This window comes from Canis lupus, chromosome 15 (genome assembly GCF_003254725.2).
Source record: "Canis lupus dingo isolate Sandy chromosome 15, ASM325472v2, whole genome shotgun sequence".
In the NCBI taxonomy this organism is placed as follows: domain Eukaryota; kingdom Metazoa; phylum Chordata; class Mammalia; order Carnivora; family Canidae; genus Canis; species Canis lupus.
In genome coordinates this window covers 6,386,384-6,404,925 of record NC_064257.1, presented here as the reverse complement: position 1 = coordinate 6,404,925, position 18,542 = coordinate 6,386,384, and the positions used below count along the sequence as shown (strand labels likewise).

Sequence of the window (18,542 nt, the reverse complement as noted above, 5' to 3'; positions counted from 1 at the left end):
TAGGTTGATTACAGATATTTCAGGCTTGTCACATTGCTAATCTATGTGCTATGTGAATCTCAACAATGGAGCAAAAATATAAATAAAAATAAACAATGGAGCTTTTATAAATTATAGAAAATTATCTAACACCCACTTATGAAAATATTCATAATGTCACAATAACTTATTTTTACAAATTTAGTTTTTAAATTAAAAAATAAATATGTAAATATATACTCATTATAAACTTACTTAGACATCTAAAAATACTGTGATTTCCTGCCTCCCTACCTGCCCCCCCCATCCCATTTTCCTTTTTTAGAGGAAACTAATCATTTGGTATGAATCCTTCAGATATTTTTATGTGCATCAGCTATTTATACATATGCTTATGTATATTTTTATTTGCTTGCATATCATTCTATGATTTGCTTTCTCATTTAACAATATGTCTGGGAAATCTTTCCATTTCTCTACATTTCAATGTACCTTATTCAAATTCTTTTTTATTGTGGTTAAGTATGTACAACATAAAATTTACTGTTTTAACCATTTTTAAGTTTAAATGTACAATTTGGGGGTGCCTGGGTGGCTCAATGATTGAGCATCTGCCTTTGGCTCAGGTCGTAATCCTTGGGTCCCGGGATCAAGTCCCGCGTTAGGCTTCCTGCGGGGAGCCTGCTTCTGCCTCTGACTATATCTCTGCTTCTCTCTCTGTCTCTCATGAATAAATAAATTTTAAAAATCTTTAAAAAAATAATGGGGCACCTGGGTGGTTCAGTGGTTGAATGTCTGCCTTTGGCTCAAGGTGTGATCCTTGGGTGCTGGGATCGAGTCCTGCATCAGGGTCCCCACAGGGAGCCTGCTTCTCTCTCTGCTATGTCTCTACCTCTCTCTGTATCTCTCATGAATAAATAAATAAAATATTTTAAATGTACAATTCAGTGGCATTTAGCGTATTCACACTGTTGTGCAATTGTAACCACTATAGTTCTCCAAAACATTTTTATCATCCCAGACTGAAAGTACATATCCATTAGGCAATATGTTCTCCTCTTGCCTTCCCCCATGTCCTGGTATCCACTATTCTACCTTAGGTCTTGGGGCATCTGTGAGGCTCAGTGGGTTTAGCGTCTATCTCTTGTTTTGGGCTTAGGTCATGATCTCAGGGTTGTGAGATCGAGCCCCATGTCGGGCTCCCACTGAGCATGGAGGCTGATTAAGATTCTCTCCCTCTCCCTTTGCCTCTGCCCTTTCTGTCCCTATAAATTTGACTATTCTAAGTACTTCTTATAAGTGGAATCATACAATATTTGTCCCTCTGTGTCTGGCTTTTTTCACTTAGCATAATATTTTCAAAGGTTCATCCATGTTGTAGCATTCATCTTATATCCAAACTATTATGTAATAGTTCATATTAAATTATTCTTCTATTGATGGACACTTATGTTGTTTCCAATGTTTTGCAATTACAGAAAGTGCTAAGATAAATATCCTTATGAATATACAATGTTGAATACTCCTGGGAGCTTTCTTTCATTCTCTGTAAATATGTGTATGTAAATACAATTTTTTTCCCCTTAGGTTGATATGGAAGTGACCCTTCCAGGTGAGGGTAAAGACCAAACCTTTAAAGTGTCTGTTCAGTGGGTATCAGTTGTAAGCCTTCAGTTGCTTTTAGAAGCTTTGGCTGGGCACTTGAATGAAGTCCCAGATGACTCAGTACAAGCACTTGATGTTATCACAAGACACCTTCCCTCCATGAGGTTAGTACCTAAGTTTGAGTTCATTCCCACAAATGTCAGATTGATTAATTTATTTGGTAGGTTGCATTGGTGCCATTGAGAAGTTTCTGCATAAATCACAGTTCAAACTTAGTTTCAGGTTTGTTTAGAAAATTGAGAGTAAAATGAAAGACCTTTCGACTTTTTGATTATGAAACATGCCAACTCATTCCTTCAGGTACACTCCGGTGGGTCGTTCTTTTTTCTCACCTCCCGAAGGTTATTACCACCCTCTGGGAGGGGGCAGAGAGGTCTGGTTTGGCTTTCATCAGTCTGTGAGACCTGCTATGTGGAATATGATGCTCAATATTGACGGTACAATAGAATTATCTTTTTACTCTTTTTCCTTTTGGCTAGTTTTTGTGGTGCTTTCCCTTTCTCTGAACTGAAGCTAAGTACCCTTCCTCTCTGTTTGTTAGTGTCTGCAACTGCTTTCTACCGGGCTCAGCCTATCATTGAGTTCATGTGTGAGGTTTTAGACATTCAGAACATCAATGAACAGACCAAACCGCTAACAGATTCCCAGCGTGTCAAGTTTACCAAAGAAATCAGAGGTAGGTATTTACATTACAGCAGCCTCAGAAAGGCAGCTCAGCATGGTGCAAGGAGCAGGGTTTTGGAGTCTGACACACCTGGGTTTCCGTCCCATCCCAACCAGTTCTATCAGTGGGACCTCGGCTTAGTCCCTTAACCATCATGAGTCTTAATTTATTCATCTCTAAGGCAAAGATAATAATATGTATCTTTAAGTTTGTTGTGAGACTTAAATGCAGTGAGATATACAAGGCTTCTTGCCCAGTAGCTGGCACACATCAGGCACTCTTACCCCTACCCACTTAAAAACTTCCATTTTATTTTATTTATTTATTTTATTATATTCTTTTGAACTTCCATCTTAATAAAATAACACAAGTTCATTCTCCTTTGAAATTTATTTTCTTATTATTAGGTACCTTCTCTTACTACAACATGAGCTTCATTAGGGCTGTCTCTAGACCCAATACTAAATACCAGAATAGTTGGTGTTTAGTAGATATTTATTGAACGAATTAATAATGTAGGTTGCACATCCTAAGTCCTCTGGGTTCTAAGATTTTCTTCTTAGCTGAGACTTTGCCTCTACATGATGAAATTGTTCCCATATCCTTGAAACTTTCATCCTGTGACAATGCCATGCCTTTCCGAAAACAACGTTCGAGCCTGTTTTCATCACTATGATTTTAATTAATACCTGATGTTTTGACTTTTATTTTTTAATTTCAGGTCTTAAAGTTGAGGTGACCCACTGTGGACAAATGAAACGAAAATATCGAGTTTGTAATGTGACTAGACGGCCAGCCAGTCATCAAACGTATGTTAACCACATCTAAAATGGTACCGTTATATTTTTGGTAACAGAGGAAGTAGCTCTAATCATTAGAGAAAATGGTAGCCCGTATTGCAAGTTTCAAAATCACTGAGGTCATCACTTTTAAGTACCCAAGCTTTAAAAAACGTTTTAAATATTTTTGATAGGGACATTTAAAAAACCTATTTCTTGCCTTTGATTCATTTCACTTCTTAAATGGAGGATGCCAACCACAGATCAACTTTTATATAACAATGTAGAGTCATCATTATGCATGTCCCAAGGGATATGTTAAGTCCTATAAGTCATATAAGGCTGTCATGAGAAGATATTGCTTTGTGTTTTGTTTGGATTTTTCTCTTTTTTTGTAGCTAGCTGCCACTTCTTCCAGCTGCCAGTATGTATGGCATGCCTCCAGCAGCTACTCATTTCCATTTTCCAGTCTTATTTCTCTAGCCACCTAACTTCTGATCCACTGTGAACTATGCATAATGAGAAAATATATATGAAAATGCTTTTAATTTACTGTATATGTAAGTTTTGTTCTTGTAAACAAGGTCTTTAAACTGATTTCTGACATAAATAAATATTGGCCCCTCCAAGTAAAGAGCATGAACTTAAATATATAAACTTAATATTATTTTGCTTAGTCAGAAGCTTTTTATTTGTTTGTTTATATTCTAGTTTTTGCTTTAGATCCGTGGTTCTCAATTTTTAAACTTAGTGTACATCAAAATCACTGGGAGGGCTTTGTTCTAGATAGAAGTTTTTGGGTGACTTCTGGATAAATGTGGCATATTAATTCAGTATGATTTGAATAAATTCTTTTGTATGAACCCATATGTACCTGATATGAATTTCTTAAGAGTTATAAAGTGATAGTCCATGTATTTTTCATATCATAATATTGCCTTCGTTCTCTAGGGGGAAAAAAGTTACTGAAACCTTATGAAGTCACTATTGAGAAGTTTAGTTTTTGTTTCAAGAACTGTATCTTTTTCATTAATTACTTCACGTAGCCTTGTAAGAATAATTACAGATTTATATAATCTTTACATGAAAATTAAAAGCACATATATTGGGCAGTCCGGGTGGCTCAGCGGTTTAGTGCTGCCTTCAGCCCAGGGTGTGATCCTGGAGACCCAGGATCGAGTCCCACGTTGGGCTCCCTGCGTGGAGCCTGCTTCTGCCTCTGCCTGTGTGTCTGCCTCTCTCTGTGTGTGTCTCTCATGAATAAATAAACAAAATCTTAAAAAAAAAAGCCTCTGTATTTAAATATTACATAGATGATCCTTGCTGCATTGTTATATTGTGGGACTGTAACAGTTAAGAAAGCAGATTAAAGTTATTATTATACCAAGTATCTGAGATAATTACCCACCTGAAAGAGCCAAAGACAGAGAATCTCTTAAATCATGCTCCCCAATTTATATCAAATATCCTGGCACAGACTCAGTTTCATGTATTTGGCCTTTTTGCCGCCAAATCCACATATATTTGTCCTGGTTTGGAATCTGGAAATGCAGTCCCAATAACTGTGTTACACTCATTTTACAAAAAGTTCTCTTAAGCAAATAAAACTCCTGTGTGGATGATCCCAAGTCATTATTTGATTTTAATCATTTAATAAGCCAGCAAGAGATCATATATGTATCTGTAGGTGTTCACTGGCCTCTAGTGAGTTTGTATTTTCTGGTTCTCCTTTTAACTTTTTAAGTTTTAATATAATATTTTTCTCGGGATCCCTGGGTGGCGCAGTGGTTTAGCGCCTGCCTTCGACCAAGGGCACGATCCTGGAGACCCGGGATCGAATCCCACGTCGGGCTCCCGGTGCATGGACCCTGCTTCTCCTTCTGCTCTGCCTGTGTCTCTGCCTCTCTCTCTGTTGTCTATCATGAATAAATAAATAAAATCTTTAAAAAAAATAATATTTTTCTCATCCTAGCGTCCACAAAGATGGAAATTCCAAGAATCACTGTTCTCGTTAAATACTAAAATGACTTAAGTGAAACTGGTCAAATAAAGATTGACCTTTGTTTTTTAATGATCAAGGTAGAAAATGTTAGGCGTCTGTTTGCTTATTTAAGAAAAAAGGAACCTTAAAAAAAAAAAAAAAAAAGAACCTGAAGACATTTCTTTTTTCTTTTTTTTTTCTGAAGACATTTCTAAAAAGATATTCTCTCCCATAGTTTTCCCTTACAGTTGGAAAATGGTCAAGCTATGGAATGTACAGTAGCTCAATATTTTAAGCAGAAGTATAGTCTGCAGCTGAAATACCCGCATCTTCCCTGTCTCCAAGTGGGACAAGAACAAAAACATACATATTTGCCACTTGAGGTAAGCTAAACTAAACTTTGTTTTGGGAGATCTGCCAATCTCTTGAATGAGTTAAAAAAAAAAATCCAAAAACATAAAAAAAAATCCTGTTCTAACTAGTGGTAGGAATTTAGTATGAATTTCTAAAATATTTTGGGCAGGAGCACCTGGGTGGCTCAGTCCATTGAGTATCTGACCTGGTTTCAGATGAGGTCATGATCTTGGGTTTGTGGGATTGAGCCTGCCCTGGGCTCTTGGCTCAGCAGGGAGTCTGCTTCTCTCCCTCTCCCTCTCCCTCTCCCTCTGCTACTACCTCCCACTTGCATGTTTGCATGTGTGTGCACACTCTCCCCCTCTCTCTCTCTAATGAATAAATAAATCTTCAAAAAAATAAATAAGATATTTTAGGCAGATAGCTCCATTAGGTAATACCATTTTCGTGTTTTGGGGGAATGGAAGGTACAGTTCAGCCAAGGCTTACAGTATTGAAACTCATCGCACAAATAAATTTCCCTTTGTTTCTCTGCAGGTCTGTAATATCGTGGCAGGACAGCGATGCATCAAGAAACTCACAGACAATCAGACTTCCACGATGATCAAAGCTACAGCCAGATCTGCTCCTGACAGACAGGAAGAAATCAGCAGACTGGTCAGTAAGGCCTGGTCTTCACAATCAGCTCACTTTCAGATGAGAAAACGAGACAGTGGAAAACTCATGGTGGGACACAGTTACTCTTTGGTTTTTATATACGCAGGCTTTCCTGTTCTTTAGGTGAAGAGTAACAGCATGGTGGGTGGACCGGATCCATACCTTAAAGAATTTGGTATTGTTGTCCACAATGAAATGACAGAGCTGACAGGCAGGGTACTCCCAGCACCAATGCTGCAGTACGGAGGCCGGGTAAGCGTCTTACTCTGTTCAGCACGCTCCTTACAGTCGAAAAGACAATCATCCAGGGTTTCTCCTTTACACCACACCGAATTTACCCATAGTTTGGCTCATTATTGCTTTTTGTCTTTTGGCTAATACCAAATAGAGTTTTGTTTATCCCCTCCTCAACAGTAAAATGGCCTTAGATTGTAATGTCTTTTCTCTTTTCTTTTGTTTCTTTTCTTTTTTTCTTTTTCTTTTTTTTTTTTTTTAAAGAATAAAACGGTAGCCACACCCAACCAGGGTGTCTGGGACATGCGAGGAAAGCAGTTTTATGCTGGCATTGAAATTAAAGTTTGGGCAGTTGCTTGTTTTGCGCCTCAGAAACAATGTAGGGAAGATTTACTAAAGTGAGTATCTTCATGTTTTCAGCTTAGTAATATCCCTTCCAGATATGAAAATACCATCTTTACGTGAATGTGCTGTGTGCACTGGCACTAAATCCCTGACTCCTATAGTGATGCCATCTGGCTATAGGGAAAAAGACCTTGTATTACAGTAAATTGCAAACTTGGGAATGACATTCAGAATCTGACTCAATGTCCTTATATTTAGAGCAGAAATTTGTGATTAACAAGGCGGAAGCAGTGACTGTTGACAAACTCTTGAGTTCTTAGTGAAGCTTCCTTTGGTATTAATTGTATCTCTTCAGCTAAGATAAAAACTAGTCCATTTTTTTAATCATTATAATTTGCTAGTGAGCTTGTTTTACTGCAGGGTCACTGACTGAGATCATTGGTTCGTGTCTTAAAGATGCAGCTATCTATAGAAAGGAAGTTAGTGAGAAGGGTGGAAAAAAATCAAGGCAGGAGAAGGGAACTGGATGAAAGAAAGGAATCTTACAAAATTTTGGCAAATACATGAAAGAAATTATTCTGAAAGCTTTATGCATAGATTAAAGTAACTTTTCAAACCCAAAACGTGAAACTTCACAATGAATTGTTTTTTTTAAAGTGATGATTTCTTTTGATATTGTTATTGAATCAAATCTGTTGCAAGTTTGAATGTAATCCTAAATATACCAATTTTGTGTTTCCATATTCTCAGAACACAAGCTTACCCAGCCATTCTTGTGCCTGGCTTACCAAAGTACACATTACCTGAGATTTTGACTTTGCTTTTCTTTAGTTCAGAAGTACTGACTTGAATGTTTAAAAAAAAAAGAAAAAAATATTTGAACAGAAATGCTATCCTAGTTCCTGGGGCCCAGTTGAGGCATAATTATTTAAAGTTTCAAAATGATGATATGATCGCTTGCTAATACAGATTCTGGTGCATTATAATTACAGTGATGTAATTGCCAGCCCATCTTTGGCAACCAGTTAAAGATTTTTTATTTGTTTATTTTTAATTTTGGCTAAGAATGTACAGAACTGAAAGAAGTATCTTAGTGGAAAATATATGCTAGGCACATACTCTGAAATGAAAGCACTGTGCCATTGGTTCTATTTTAACAGGAGTTTCACTGACCAGCTCCGTAAAATCTCTAAGGATGCAGGGATGCCCATCCAGGGTCAGCCGTGTTTCTGCAAGTATGCACAAGGTGCAGACAGCGTGGAGCCCATGTTCAAACATCTGAAAATGACCTATGTGGGCCTACAGCTAATCGTGGTTATCTTGCCTGGGAAGACACCGGTGTATGGTATGGACCCCTTTAATGTTGTATGAGGGATGATATCAAGGAGTAGAAAAGGATAAGCTAGGTCATGCTGTAGTCACAGACAACTCCAAACTCTCAGTGGCTCAAAGCATCAAAGATTTTTTTTTTCTTCTACTGTGTGTCCTTTGAGGTGGACTGTGGCCTCTGTTTGATGCTATCGTGTCATTTTCACTCTGAGACCCAGGTTGGTAGAGCCATCGCTATTTGGAATGTTGCTGGCCCCATGGCAGAGAGAAAAGAGAGCTCTGGAAGGCTCTTAACATTTGCAGCTTCTTGACCACAACCAGCCACCTGGCTCCTTCCCAACCTTTGTGCAGGAATCACGAATGGGGGCCTAGAAATGCAGTGGGAATGAGCATGGGGCAAGCGGTGTGATGCTACCGTAGCCCTCAAAGGCAGGAAGACTCAGAATGTTTGGTGAAAAGCACTTAGGAATATCAGGGCGGGGAAGAGTGGGTGAGCCTACCCCTTCCAGAAATGAAGCTATTTAGTTTGTATGTAGTAGAACAAGAGTGATAGGAAGGTCTTCTGGCTATCACCTAAATAAAGGATTCGGGAACTACAGACCAGCTGTTTGATCTTTATAAGATGTCTTTGCTGCCCTCTGTAGTAATTTCTCTTGTTATTGTCTGTTTACCTCTTGCATTTAGAGGAAAAAGAGGAGGCGGGTGGGAGAGAAATACTTAGAAGTCAAAGAGCTGATGTGTTACACTGAGAGAGAAGGCCAGGGAGATGGATTCCTTTGCCAGACCAGTCCTGTGGAAAAAGTAACCTCAAGGGATTGAGTTAGTGGTGGCAGGTAGCATCCAAGAGCAAAGGAAGTCAGCTACCTTCAGTGCCTGCAGGAGGGAAGAAAAGGGGAAATTGCCCTGGGGGCTTAGCAGGTGACACAACCACACCTAGCACAGTGTACAGTATGTATAGGCATTCTGTAAATGTTTATGTGGGGATTTTTTTTCCCCACATTTTTTAGATGATAGATTTTTTTCCTCTACTCTTAGTAATTAGGAGAATATTTCAACATTTTTAAATTAATGAATGAATTTATCCTTGTAGCGGAGGTGAAACGTGTTGGAGATACCCTCCTGGGTATGGCCACACAATGTGTCCAAGTAAAAAATGTGGTGAAGACCTCGCCCCAAACTCTTTCCAACCTTTGCCTGAAGATAAATGCAAAGCTCGGAGGAATTAACAACGTGCTTGTACCTCATCAAAGGTAAGATTCTGAACTCTGTTTTTCTCTACTTTGTTTTAAGATCAAATGTAGTGTAACCTATAGTAAAGCACACAAATCTCAAACATGGATCTCAACTACTTTTTTCTTATGTGTATATAAGCATTCATGTAGCCACTACTTAGGTGAAGATCTAGAACGTTTCCAGCACTGTGTCAGGCTTCCCTGTGGCCCCTCCCAATAGGTAACCCCCAAAGGTAACCACTATCACCATAGATTCGTTTTGCCTATTTTTTTTTAATTTTTATTTATTTATGATAGTCACACACACACACAGAGAGAGAGAGAGAGAGAGAGAGAGAGGCAGAGACACAGGCAGAGGGAGAAGCAGGCTCCATGCACTGGGAGCCCGATGTGGGATTCGATCCCAGGTCTCCAGGATCGTGCCCCGGGCCAAAGGCAGGCGCTAAACCGCTGCGCCACCCAGGGTTCCCCGTTTTGCCTATTTTTTAACTTCATATAAATGGAACCAAACAACATGTAATATTTTGTGTCCATCTTCTTTCGCCCATCATTATGTGTCTGGAATTCATTCGTGTTACTGTATTTAAGTATAGTGTATTCTTTTTCATCATTGTGTATTATTTCATTATATGAATATACCACTGAATTTTAAACTATTGTACCATTGATGGATATTTTCGTACATTTATTATACAGCTTTTCTATGTTTTTTGGTGGACTTAAGTATTCTTTCTCCTGAGTATATATCCAAGAGTAGAATTGCTAAATTAGAGAGAGTACATACATACAGTCAGAAAGTTTTCCAGAGTGATTGCACCAGTTTACGCTCCCATGGAGAGTTCTAGTTGCTTCATATTCTTGCTTCATATTCTTACCAACACTTGGTAGTATCAATCCTTTTAACTTTAGCCATTTTGTTCGGGGGCAGTAGTATCTCCTTGTAGTTTTAATTTGCATTCCCCCGATAATGCATCATATTGAATACAATTTCACATGTTTATTGGCTATTCAGATATCCTCTTTTTTGACAGGCTTGTTCAGTTCTTGGCCATTTCTTAGTTTGTGTTGTCTTTTCATTCATTTGTATTTCTCTTATCTATTGAGATAATATCTGACTTGTTAACTCTAAAGTGTTTTCTTTTTTTTTTTCTTTTTTCTTTTCTTTCTAAAGTGTATTCATGGGATCCCTGGGTGGCGCAGCGGTTTGGCGCCTGCCTTTGGCCCAGGGCGCGATCCTGGAGACCCGGGATCGAATCCCACATCAGGCTCCCGGTGCATGGAGCCTGCTTCTCCCTCTGCCTATGTCTGTGCCTCTCTCTCTCTCTCCCTGTGTGACTATCATAAATAAATAAAAATTTAAAAAATAAAAAAAAATAAAGTGTATTCATGTGAAATTCTATATGTGAAAGTGATTTGAGAAATTTAGCTTAGGGCTGTGGTGTTCATCATTGCTATTCTGGACAAGAATATGAAACTGAGTGCCTTGCTCTTGTACATATTCCAGTACTTTTGAATTAAATTATTTATTTTGAATAAAATTTATAGGTGACAAAATCCTTCCTACAAGATTGCTAGATGAGGTATACAGACCATAGGGGAAGTTGACCTAAATTCTGAAATCATTTCATTTGACTCCAAACATTTGAAACATAGCATAGTAGTTTAGAGTACATACCTTGGTGTCTGACTTCCTAGGTTTGGATTCCAGCTTTACTGCTTCCTAGTTTTGGGGGTATTTTTATTTTTTATTTTTTTATTTTTATTTATTTATTTATTTATTTTTAATTTTTAAAAATTTTAAATTTTTATTTATTTATTTTACTGCTTCCTAGTTATTGTAAGCTTGGGCAAGCTTCTTAATCTCTTCTGTCTCATTTTTTCCTATCTGAAAAATTGAAATAATAATTGTACCACCCTCATAGGATTGTTTTGATGACTAAATGAGTTACTACAAAGAAAGTGCTTAGCACAGTGGCTGGTACATAGTATATGTAAGCTGTTATTCCGTTTATGTGTATGTATGTTATAGATTTATGTTTGCTGCTGTACTGCTGTGTGCCTGGCCCATGTTGCCTCATGATACATACAGAGAAATATAACACAGCCTCTGCCCTCATGGAGGTGTCTATTTTTGAGTACCCATCATATGAGGTTTTCAGATTTAGGATGTCTCCTATATTATGTTTTAAGAGTCAGTACTCAGTTCTAAATCCTACTGTTAAGAATTTACCAGAGAAGCATGCATGATATTTTTCTCCTTGATTCCTAGACAAATCGGTGCCAAATAAATGAATTCATTCTTTCAATAAATATTTGTTTGTTTATTTATATAAAATATTTTTATAGAGAGAGAGAGAGAGAGAGAGAGAGCAAGCACAAGCAGGGAGAGAGGCAGAGGGAGAAGCAAACTCCCCCCCTGAGCAGGGAGTCCAGTGCAGAGCTTGATCCCGGGACCCTGGGATCATGACCTGAGGTGAAGGCAGACACTTAACTAACCGAGCCACACAGGTGCCCCTCAACAAATATTTACTGAGTGTCCACTGTGAGCTAGTCAGTGTTCCAGGCACTTGGGATACTGCAGTGAATAAGACAAAACAAAATTCCTGCCCTTGTGGAACTTATATTCTTGTGTGTGTGCGTGTGTGCGTGTGTAGAAATAAATATGAGCTAAATTAAATGGAGTGTCTAGCTGGCTCAGTCAGTGGAGTATATGACTCTTGATCTTGGGCTTGTGAGTTTGGGCCCCACATTGGGTGTAGAGATTACTAAAAATAAAATCTTTAACAAGGGGCAGTGGAAAGGGAGGTGGGCGGGGGGTTGGGGTGACTGGGTGATGGGCACGGGGCGGGGGGCACTTGGTGGGATGAGCACTGGGTGTTTTGTTATATGTTGCAAATTGAACTCCAATAAAAAATAAATAAATAAATATATATATATATCTTTAAAAAATAATTGAGTAGGGGCAGCCCCGGTGGTGCAGCGGTTTAGCTCTGCCTGCAGCCCAGGGTGTGATCCTGGGGACCCGGGATCGAGTCCCACATCGGGCTCCCCACAGGGAGCCTGCTTCTCCCTCTGTCTGTGTCTCTGCCTCTCTCTCTCCGTGTCTCTATGAATAAATAAATGAAATCTTTAAAAAAAAATAATAATTGAGTAAAATATGTGGTATAAGGGATGAATGCTACTGGTAAAAGTAAAATAGGAAAGTGGACAGACTCAATTCTCTTCTCTAGGCCTCACATCTTGAAGAGCATTGGGGGTTTTGACCCCGTTCCATGTAAATTCTGTAATACTGTATCCATTGTAGCAATCCTAGGATCCCAAGAGAGTTTGTTCTAGGAAAGTCTTCCCTTTACACATAGAGATTTTGTTAAATTTGGCTCAGGTCCTCTTTTTAAATTCTTCCCTTTCTGAGGTGGCTCAGTGGTTGAACATCTGCCTTTGGTGCAGGGTGTGATCCTGGGGTCCTGGGATCGAGTCCCACATCGGGCTCCCTGCATGGAGCCTGCTTCTCCTTCTGCCTGTGTCTCTGCCTCTCTGTGTGTGTGTCTCTCATGAACAAATCAATAAAATCTTTAAGAAAATAAAAATAAAATAAATTCTTCCCTTCCTATTATAGAAGAACCATGTTGACTTGTTTTTTTTTTTTTTTTTTTTTTTTAATAGTTCATTTATTTGAAAGAGAAAGAGAGGCAGCAGGGGAAGGAGCAGTAGGAGAGGGAAAGAGAGACTCTCCAGCAGACTCCATGCTGAGCACAAAGCCCAACACAGGCCTTGATCCCAGTCCCTTGAGCCAAAACCAAGAGTTGGGCACTCCACCAACTGAGCCATCCAGCGCCCCACCCATGTGGACTTCTTAAGTGAATTCCGATTCATTGCAGGAGGGGCACAGACACTCAATGGGCCTCAGAGTTCTCACCCAATGTGAACAAGACCTTATTCTGTGGTGTAAAATTATACCTGATGAGCTTGAAAATACAGATTTTCACCTACATGTGTCAGTGTCAGTGTCTCCTTCCATCTGAGCAGGCCCTCGGTGTTCCAGCAGCCTGTCATCTTCCTGGGAGCGGATGTCACACACCCCCCAGCCGGGGACGGAAAGAAGCCTTCCATTGCTGCTGTCGTTGGCAGTATGGATGGCCACCCCAGCCGGTACTGTGCCACCGTCCGGGTGCAGACCTCCCGCCAGGAGATCTCCCAGGAGCTCCTCTATAGCCAGGAGGTAATTCAGGACCTTACTAACATGGTTCGAGAGCTGCTGATCCAGTTCTACAAATCCACACGCTTCAAACCCACTCGGATCATCTACTACCGAGGAGGGGTATCGGAGGGACAAATGAAGCAGGTACTCGGATTACCCGCAGTTGCCTGGGGGGGTTCTGGGTGTCTGATGGAGCTGCCACTCCAGGTAAACCAGATCTGGGAGATGCCAGGTGAGTTCGCAATTAAATGTCATTCTGTTTCTGACTCCTAGGTAGCCTGGCCAGAGCTCATAGCCATCCGGAAGGCATGTATTAGCTTGGAGGAAGACTACCGGCCAGGAATAACCTACATCGTGGTGCAGAAGAGACACCACACACGACTCTTCTGTGCAGATAAAACAGAAAGGGTAAGAAACCTGTAGGACCCTCACTGTCTGGTGCAAGTGAATATGTTTTCAAATGAGCTTACCTACAATTTGTTCCCTAAAACCAGAAGTGTAATAATAATAATAATAATTTAATAAATATACTCACTCCAGTTGAGCATAGATGATCACTTCTGAATGGTACAGGTTTTGAGAGTTAGTATATCTCTTGCAGGACAGAGTGCTGGCTTCTAGAGTTTTAAGGGGGAGGGGTCCCACAAACATGCCAAGATTATACTATACAGGCAGACTCCAAACGGGTGGTTTATCTATTTGAACTTTATTTATCATTTGCTGCTTTTTTGCCACCAGTGCCTACGGCATGGTTCTATAATATATAGAAGAATTTCTCTTCCAAATGGTTTTATACTGGTACATAGATCAGTGCAGGGGATTCTTGGGGTACACTGAATACTTTTAATGTCACACTAACCATTAAGCAAGTTAACTTCTCTAAGCTGTAATGTTCTCATCTGTAAAATGTAGTCAGAAGAATACCTATCTCACAGGGTTGTTAGAAGGATTAAAGTAATAAATGAATATTAATTTGGAGTTCAACTCCCAGCATTTGACTAAGAAGCATTTTGTATAATTGATTTATAGTCTGTGATTTATGTGTAACCTTGCTAAATTATAAATACATAATATTGGATGACTTTGCTTCGATGATATTTTCTATAACGTTATTTCATCTTTTCCAAGCCTTCCCTGATCCACCCTCAAGAGACCAGTTCTTTCTGTTGTTTAATCTTGTCATCTTGTGGGTCCCTCCCATTATTTTCTAGTCCGCCCTTAGTTTTTGTCTCCAATCCAAGGCTGAGCTGTTTCTCTTTGAAACATCGGAACACTAAGGTTTTCTCCTTGGGCTCCGGTTCCACCAGTCAGCTCAGGTTCCAAGTGTTGTCTTCTGAATTGCTCAAATCCCGACTCAGTAGTACTTCTGAGACCTCCACTATTACAAATTCTCCAAACTCTTGCCCGAGCTCTGGTCACAGAACACCCTGCCACCTCTCCATCCCTCCATCAAATTGCTGTCTGTGTAGCTCTCGGAACTGGATTATCTTCCTAAAGCCCAGGCTACCTCATCATTTTGTCCTTTACCATTCTCTGTCACTCCTAACCTTCCAGAGGCTGATAATCCCAGTCCTTGGTCTCCCCCACTCCCTTGACACTTACCAACATCTCCAGTTCTCTACTCATGCCTCTTGCCAATCTCAACTCGGGATCAGTCCACTTACCCATTTCCTTTGCTTCAACTCTTAGGCCAATGGACACTACTGTGGAAGAAAGTCATTGAATGATGAATTGATATTGCAGACTCATGATGACAGATCTCAGGCAGCCTTTGATGCTGCAGTTTCTCCATTTGTCCAGTTCCCCGTAGCATGTATTCCAAACCTTCACTCCTGAACTCCTCAGCCTGATAAAGCAACACTTTATCTTGCCAGCAATAGAACAACCTTCTATTTCCCCAGAAAACAACATCTAGAAGCCATGAGGTTTTTTTTTTTTTTTAAGATTTTATTTGTTTATTCAAAAGAGACAGAGAGATGCAGAGGGAGAAGCAGGCTCCATGCAGGGAGCCCGATGTGGGACTTGATCCTGGGGCCCCAGGATCACGCCCTGGGCTGAAGGCAGGAGCTAAACCACTGAGCCACCCAGGCTGCCCTAGAAGCTATGAGTTTTATCAGCTTCTTCTCTTCTACATTTTTTTTAAAGATTTATTTAGGGATCCCTGGGTGGCGCAGTGGTTTGGCGCCTGCCTTTGGCCCAGGGCGTGATCCTGGAGACCCGGGATCGAATCCCACGTCGGGCTCCCGGTGCATGGAGCCTGCTTCTCTCTCTGCCTCTCTCTCTCTCCATGTCTATCATAAATAAATAAATCTTTAAAAAAATAAAAATAAAAAAAATAAAGATTTATTTAGCTATTTTAGTGTGAGAGAGAGTGCGAGCTGCAGGAAGGGCAGAGGGGGAGAGAGAGGGAAGCTGACTTCCCGCTGAACGTGGGGCTTGATGCCAGACTTGATCTCAGGACCCTGAGATCATGACCTGAGCCGAAATCAAGAGTCGAATGCATAACCAACTGAGCCACCCAGGTGCCCCTATCTCCTCTGCTTTCCAGTGTAGTAAAATGTGTTTTCTCCTCTCCTTCCTCTCACATCTCAGAGCCTAATCTTTCCCCCTATGCTCTTGCTCCTAAAGGAACACTTCAGTAATTACCATTGGTTTTCAAAACTCCAGTTCCTTCTCCTTACCCTCTAAAGTCCCTCAACTCCTCCTAGATCTACTCCCCCCAGTAAGCTTCCCTTTACCCTGTTTCTCCCTCAGTCTGCCTGCCACCTTCTCTTTCTTTTCTTTCGTGACCGAACTTTTAGAAGAAAAATGACTTGACTTTCCATTGGCATCAATTCTCTGTAGCCTGACTTCAGTTCCAAAGATTCTGCTGAAGTTGCTCGGACAGTGACCTCATTTTGAATCTAGTGATACCTTGTCAGGTCCTTAAACTGACCTCTTCACCTGAGCAATAATATGACTTGCCCAATTCACTACCCTCCTTTATAATCAGACTCTCTGACTCTTCCTCCTCCTCTGTCCATTAAATGCTGACATTTCCAGGCATTTCGTACTTTTCTCTTCCTCTTCTGAATTTCTCATACTCTCTAGTTTCTTTTCTTTTTTTTTTTTTCAAACTCTCTAGTTTCACCTACTTTTCTGCATTCACTGATCTGCTTATAGAGTCCTAAATTTGTGTTCCCAACTGCAAACATTTCTGTGCAGTCCCTGAGCTGCACCCCTGATCGTCTACCAGACGTATTTACTCAGATGCTCTGTAGACATTATATCAGCGAGATAGGCTAGGCCCTCCAAAGTCTTAGGGGCTCACAAAGATACATTTCTTGCTCATATTACACGTTCTCTGTGGCTCTGCTGCAGCTGTGACCCTGCTGTCCTCCTTTTGGAACCTAGGCTGACAGAGAAGAGTCTATCTGGAACATCACCAGTCATTATAGCAGAGGGAAAGAAGGATCCACACAAGCCCTATGTTGGCTCTTAAAGCTTGTGCCCAGGAGTTACACATTTCAGGCCACACTTGATCAGCCAAAGTGAGTTACATGGCCACTCCTGAGTTAATTGGGTGGGGATGTATAATCCTCCCCCAGGGAGGGGCACAGTAATATTTGGCACTAGTCCTACAATCTACCACAGGCATTTCAAGCAAAACACGTCTAAACCTTCTCCTTTTTGTTTCATCCTCATCCAAAGTCTATTCTTCCCTCAGTTTTCCTTTTTTTTTTTTTTTTTTTTTTAGATTTTATTTATTTATTCATGAGAGACACAGAGAGAGAGGCAGAGACACAGGCAGAGGCAGAAGCAGGCTCCCTGTGGGGAGCCCGATGCAGGACTTGATCCTGGGACCCCAGGGCCACGACCTGAGCCCAAGGCAGATGCTCACCTGCTGAGCCACCCAGGCGCCCCCAGTTTTCCTTTTTTTTTTTCCATGACTTGGCATCATCGACCATTAAGTCAACCAAGCTAGAAACTTCAGGGTTGTCTTTAATTCTGCCCCTTTCCTGTGGTCGAAGAGTCTTCTGAGCTCTGCCCTGAAATGTCTTGTCTCAGTTCTTCCTCTTGTGTGTTCCCTCTGTCCTGGGTAGAGCCTCCTGTATTGCTGGAGACCCCTGATGGTCTCCCCATTGGCATCACAGGTGTGCCCTTCACAGATGTGCCCTCCACTTGCTGTCAGGGCTACATTAAAAAAAATACAGATTTCAGGGCGCCTGGCTGGCTCAGTCAATAGAGCATGTCACCCTTGATCTCAGGGTTGTGAGTTCAAGCCCCACTTGGGGTGTAGAGCTTACTTAAAAAAAAAAAATACACATCTGGGCAGCCTGGGTGGCTCAGGGGTTTAGCGCCGCCTTTGGCCCAGGGCGTGATTCTGGGGTCCCAGGATCGAGTCCCACGTTGGGCTCCCGGCATGGAGCCTGCTTCTCCCTCTGCCTGTGTCTCTGCCTCTCTCTCTGTGTCTCTCATGAATAAATAAATAAAATCTTAAAAAAAAAATTACACACCTTACCTTGCCACTCCATTATTAAGAAACCTACACATATCCCCCATTGCCTACCAAATACTTCCCTTTGGTGTTCAGTGTTTTCCTAAGGTACCCGAAACATAACATATAGTTTCAGCCTTCTACAATGCCCTCATACACACTTTCCATTTCCCATGTATATTGTGGATTTGAATCCCTGGGATGACCACATCCATCCTACTCTTTCTGACCCCCCTCCTGTTCTTATTAAGGTGTAATATAGAGAACAGTAAAATACAACCTTTTTAGTGTATTGTTCTGCAAGTTGTGACAAATGGATGTGGTTGTGTAGCCACCATGTCTGTGAAGACATGGACAGTCCCATCATGCACACACATTCTGCTGAGCCCTCTGCAGTCAACCCTTTCCCTCACCTGTACAGCCCCTAGCAACCACTGACAGTTGCTCTGTCCTTACAGTTTTGTTTTTTCCAGAATGACATATATGTGGGAGACCATAGCCTTTGGTCTGGCTTCTTCTACTTAGCATAATGCATTTGAGGTTCGTCCAAGTTTATTGTGCATATCTCCAGTTTATTCCTTTTCGTTCCTTAGTATTTCATCATATGGATAAACCACAACTAGTTTATCTATTCCTGACTTTAGGGGA

General features: G+C 40.7%; 1 protein-coding gene across 2 annotated transcripts in view; it reads left to right on the top strand.

Annotated features, from left to right (window-relative positions):
- The window catches only part of LOC112663833 (protein argonaute-4), a 39,603-nt gene that overhangs the window by 12,192 nt on the left and 8,869 nt on the right, over window positions 1-18,542 (top strand). For both annotated transcript variants that reach the window (XM_035698763.2, XM_035698764.2), the window contains 12 exons: window positions 1,567-1,748; window positions 1,945-2,081; window positions 2,186-2,320; window positions 3,030-3,117; window positions 5,304-5,451; window positions 5,960-6,079; window positions 6,203-6,331; window positions 6,578-6,711; window positions 7,819-8,003; window positions 9,078-9,237; window positions 13,246-13,561; window positions 13,691-13,825. In XM_035698763.2, coding sequence (XP_035554656.1) covers window positions 1,567-1,748; window positions 1,945-2,081; window positions 2,186-2,320; window positions 3,030-3,117; window positions 5,304-5,451; window positions 5,960-6,079; window positions 6,203-6,331; window positions 6,578-6,711; window positions 7,819-8,003; window positions 9,078-9,237; window positions 13,246-13,561; window positions 13,691-13,825 — 1,869 coding nt within the window. The remainder of the gene's footprint in view (window positions 1-1,566; window positions 1,749-1,944; window positions 2,082-2,185; window positions 2,321-3,029; window positions 3,118-5,303; window positions 5,452-5,959; window positions 6,080-6,202; window positions 6,332-6,577; window positions 6,712-7,818; window positions 8,004-9,077; window positions 9,238-13,245; window positions 13,562-13,690; window positions 13,826-18,542) is intronic.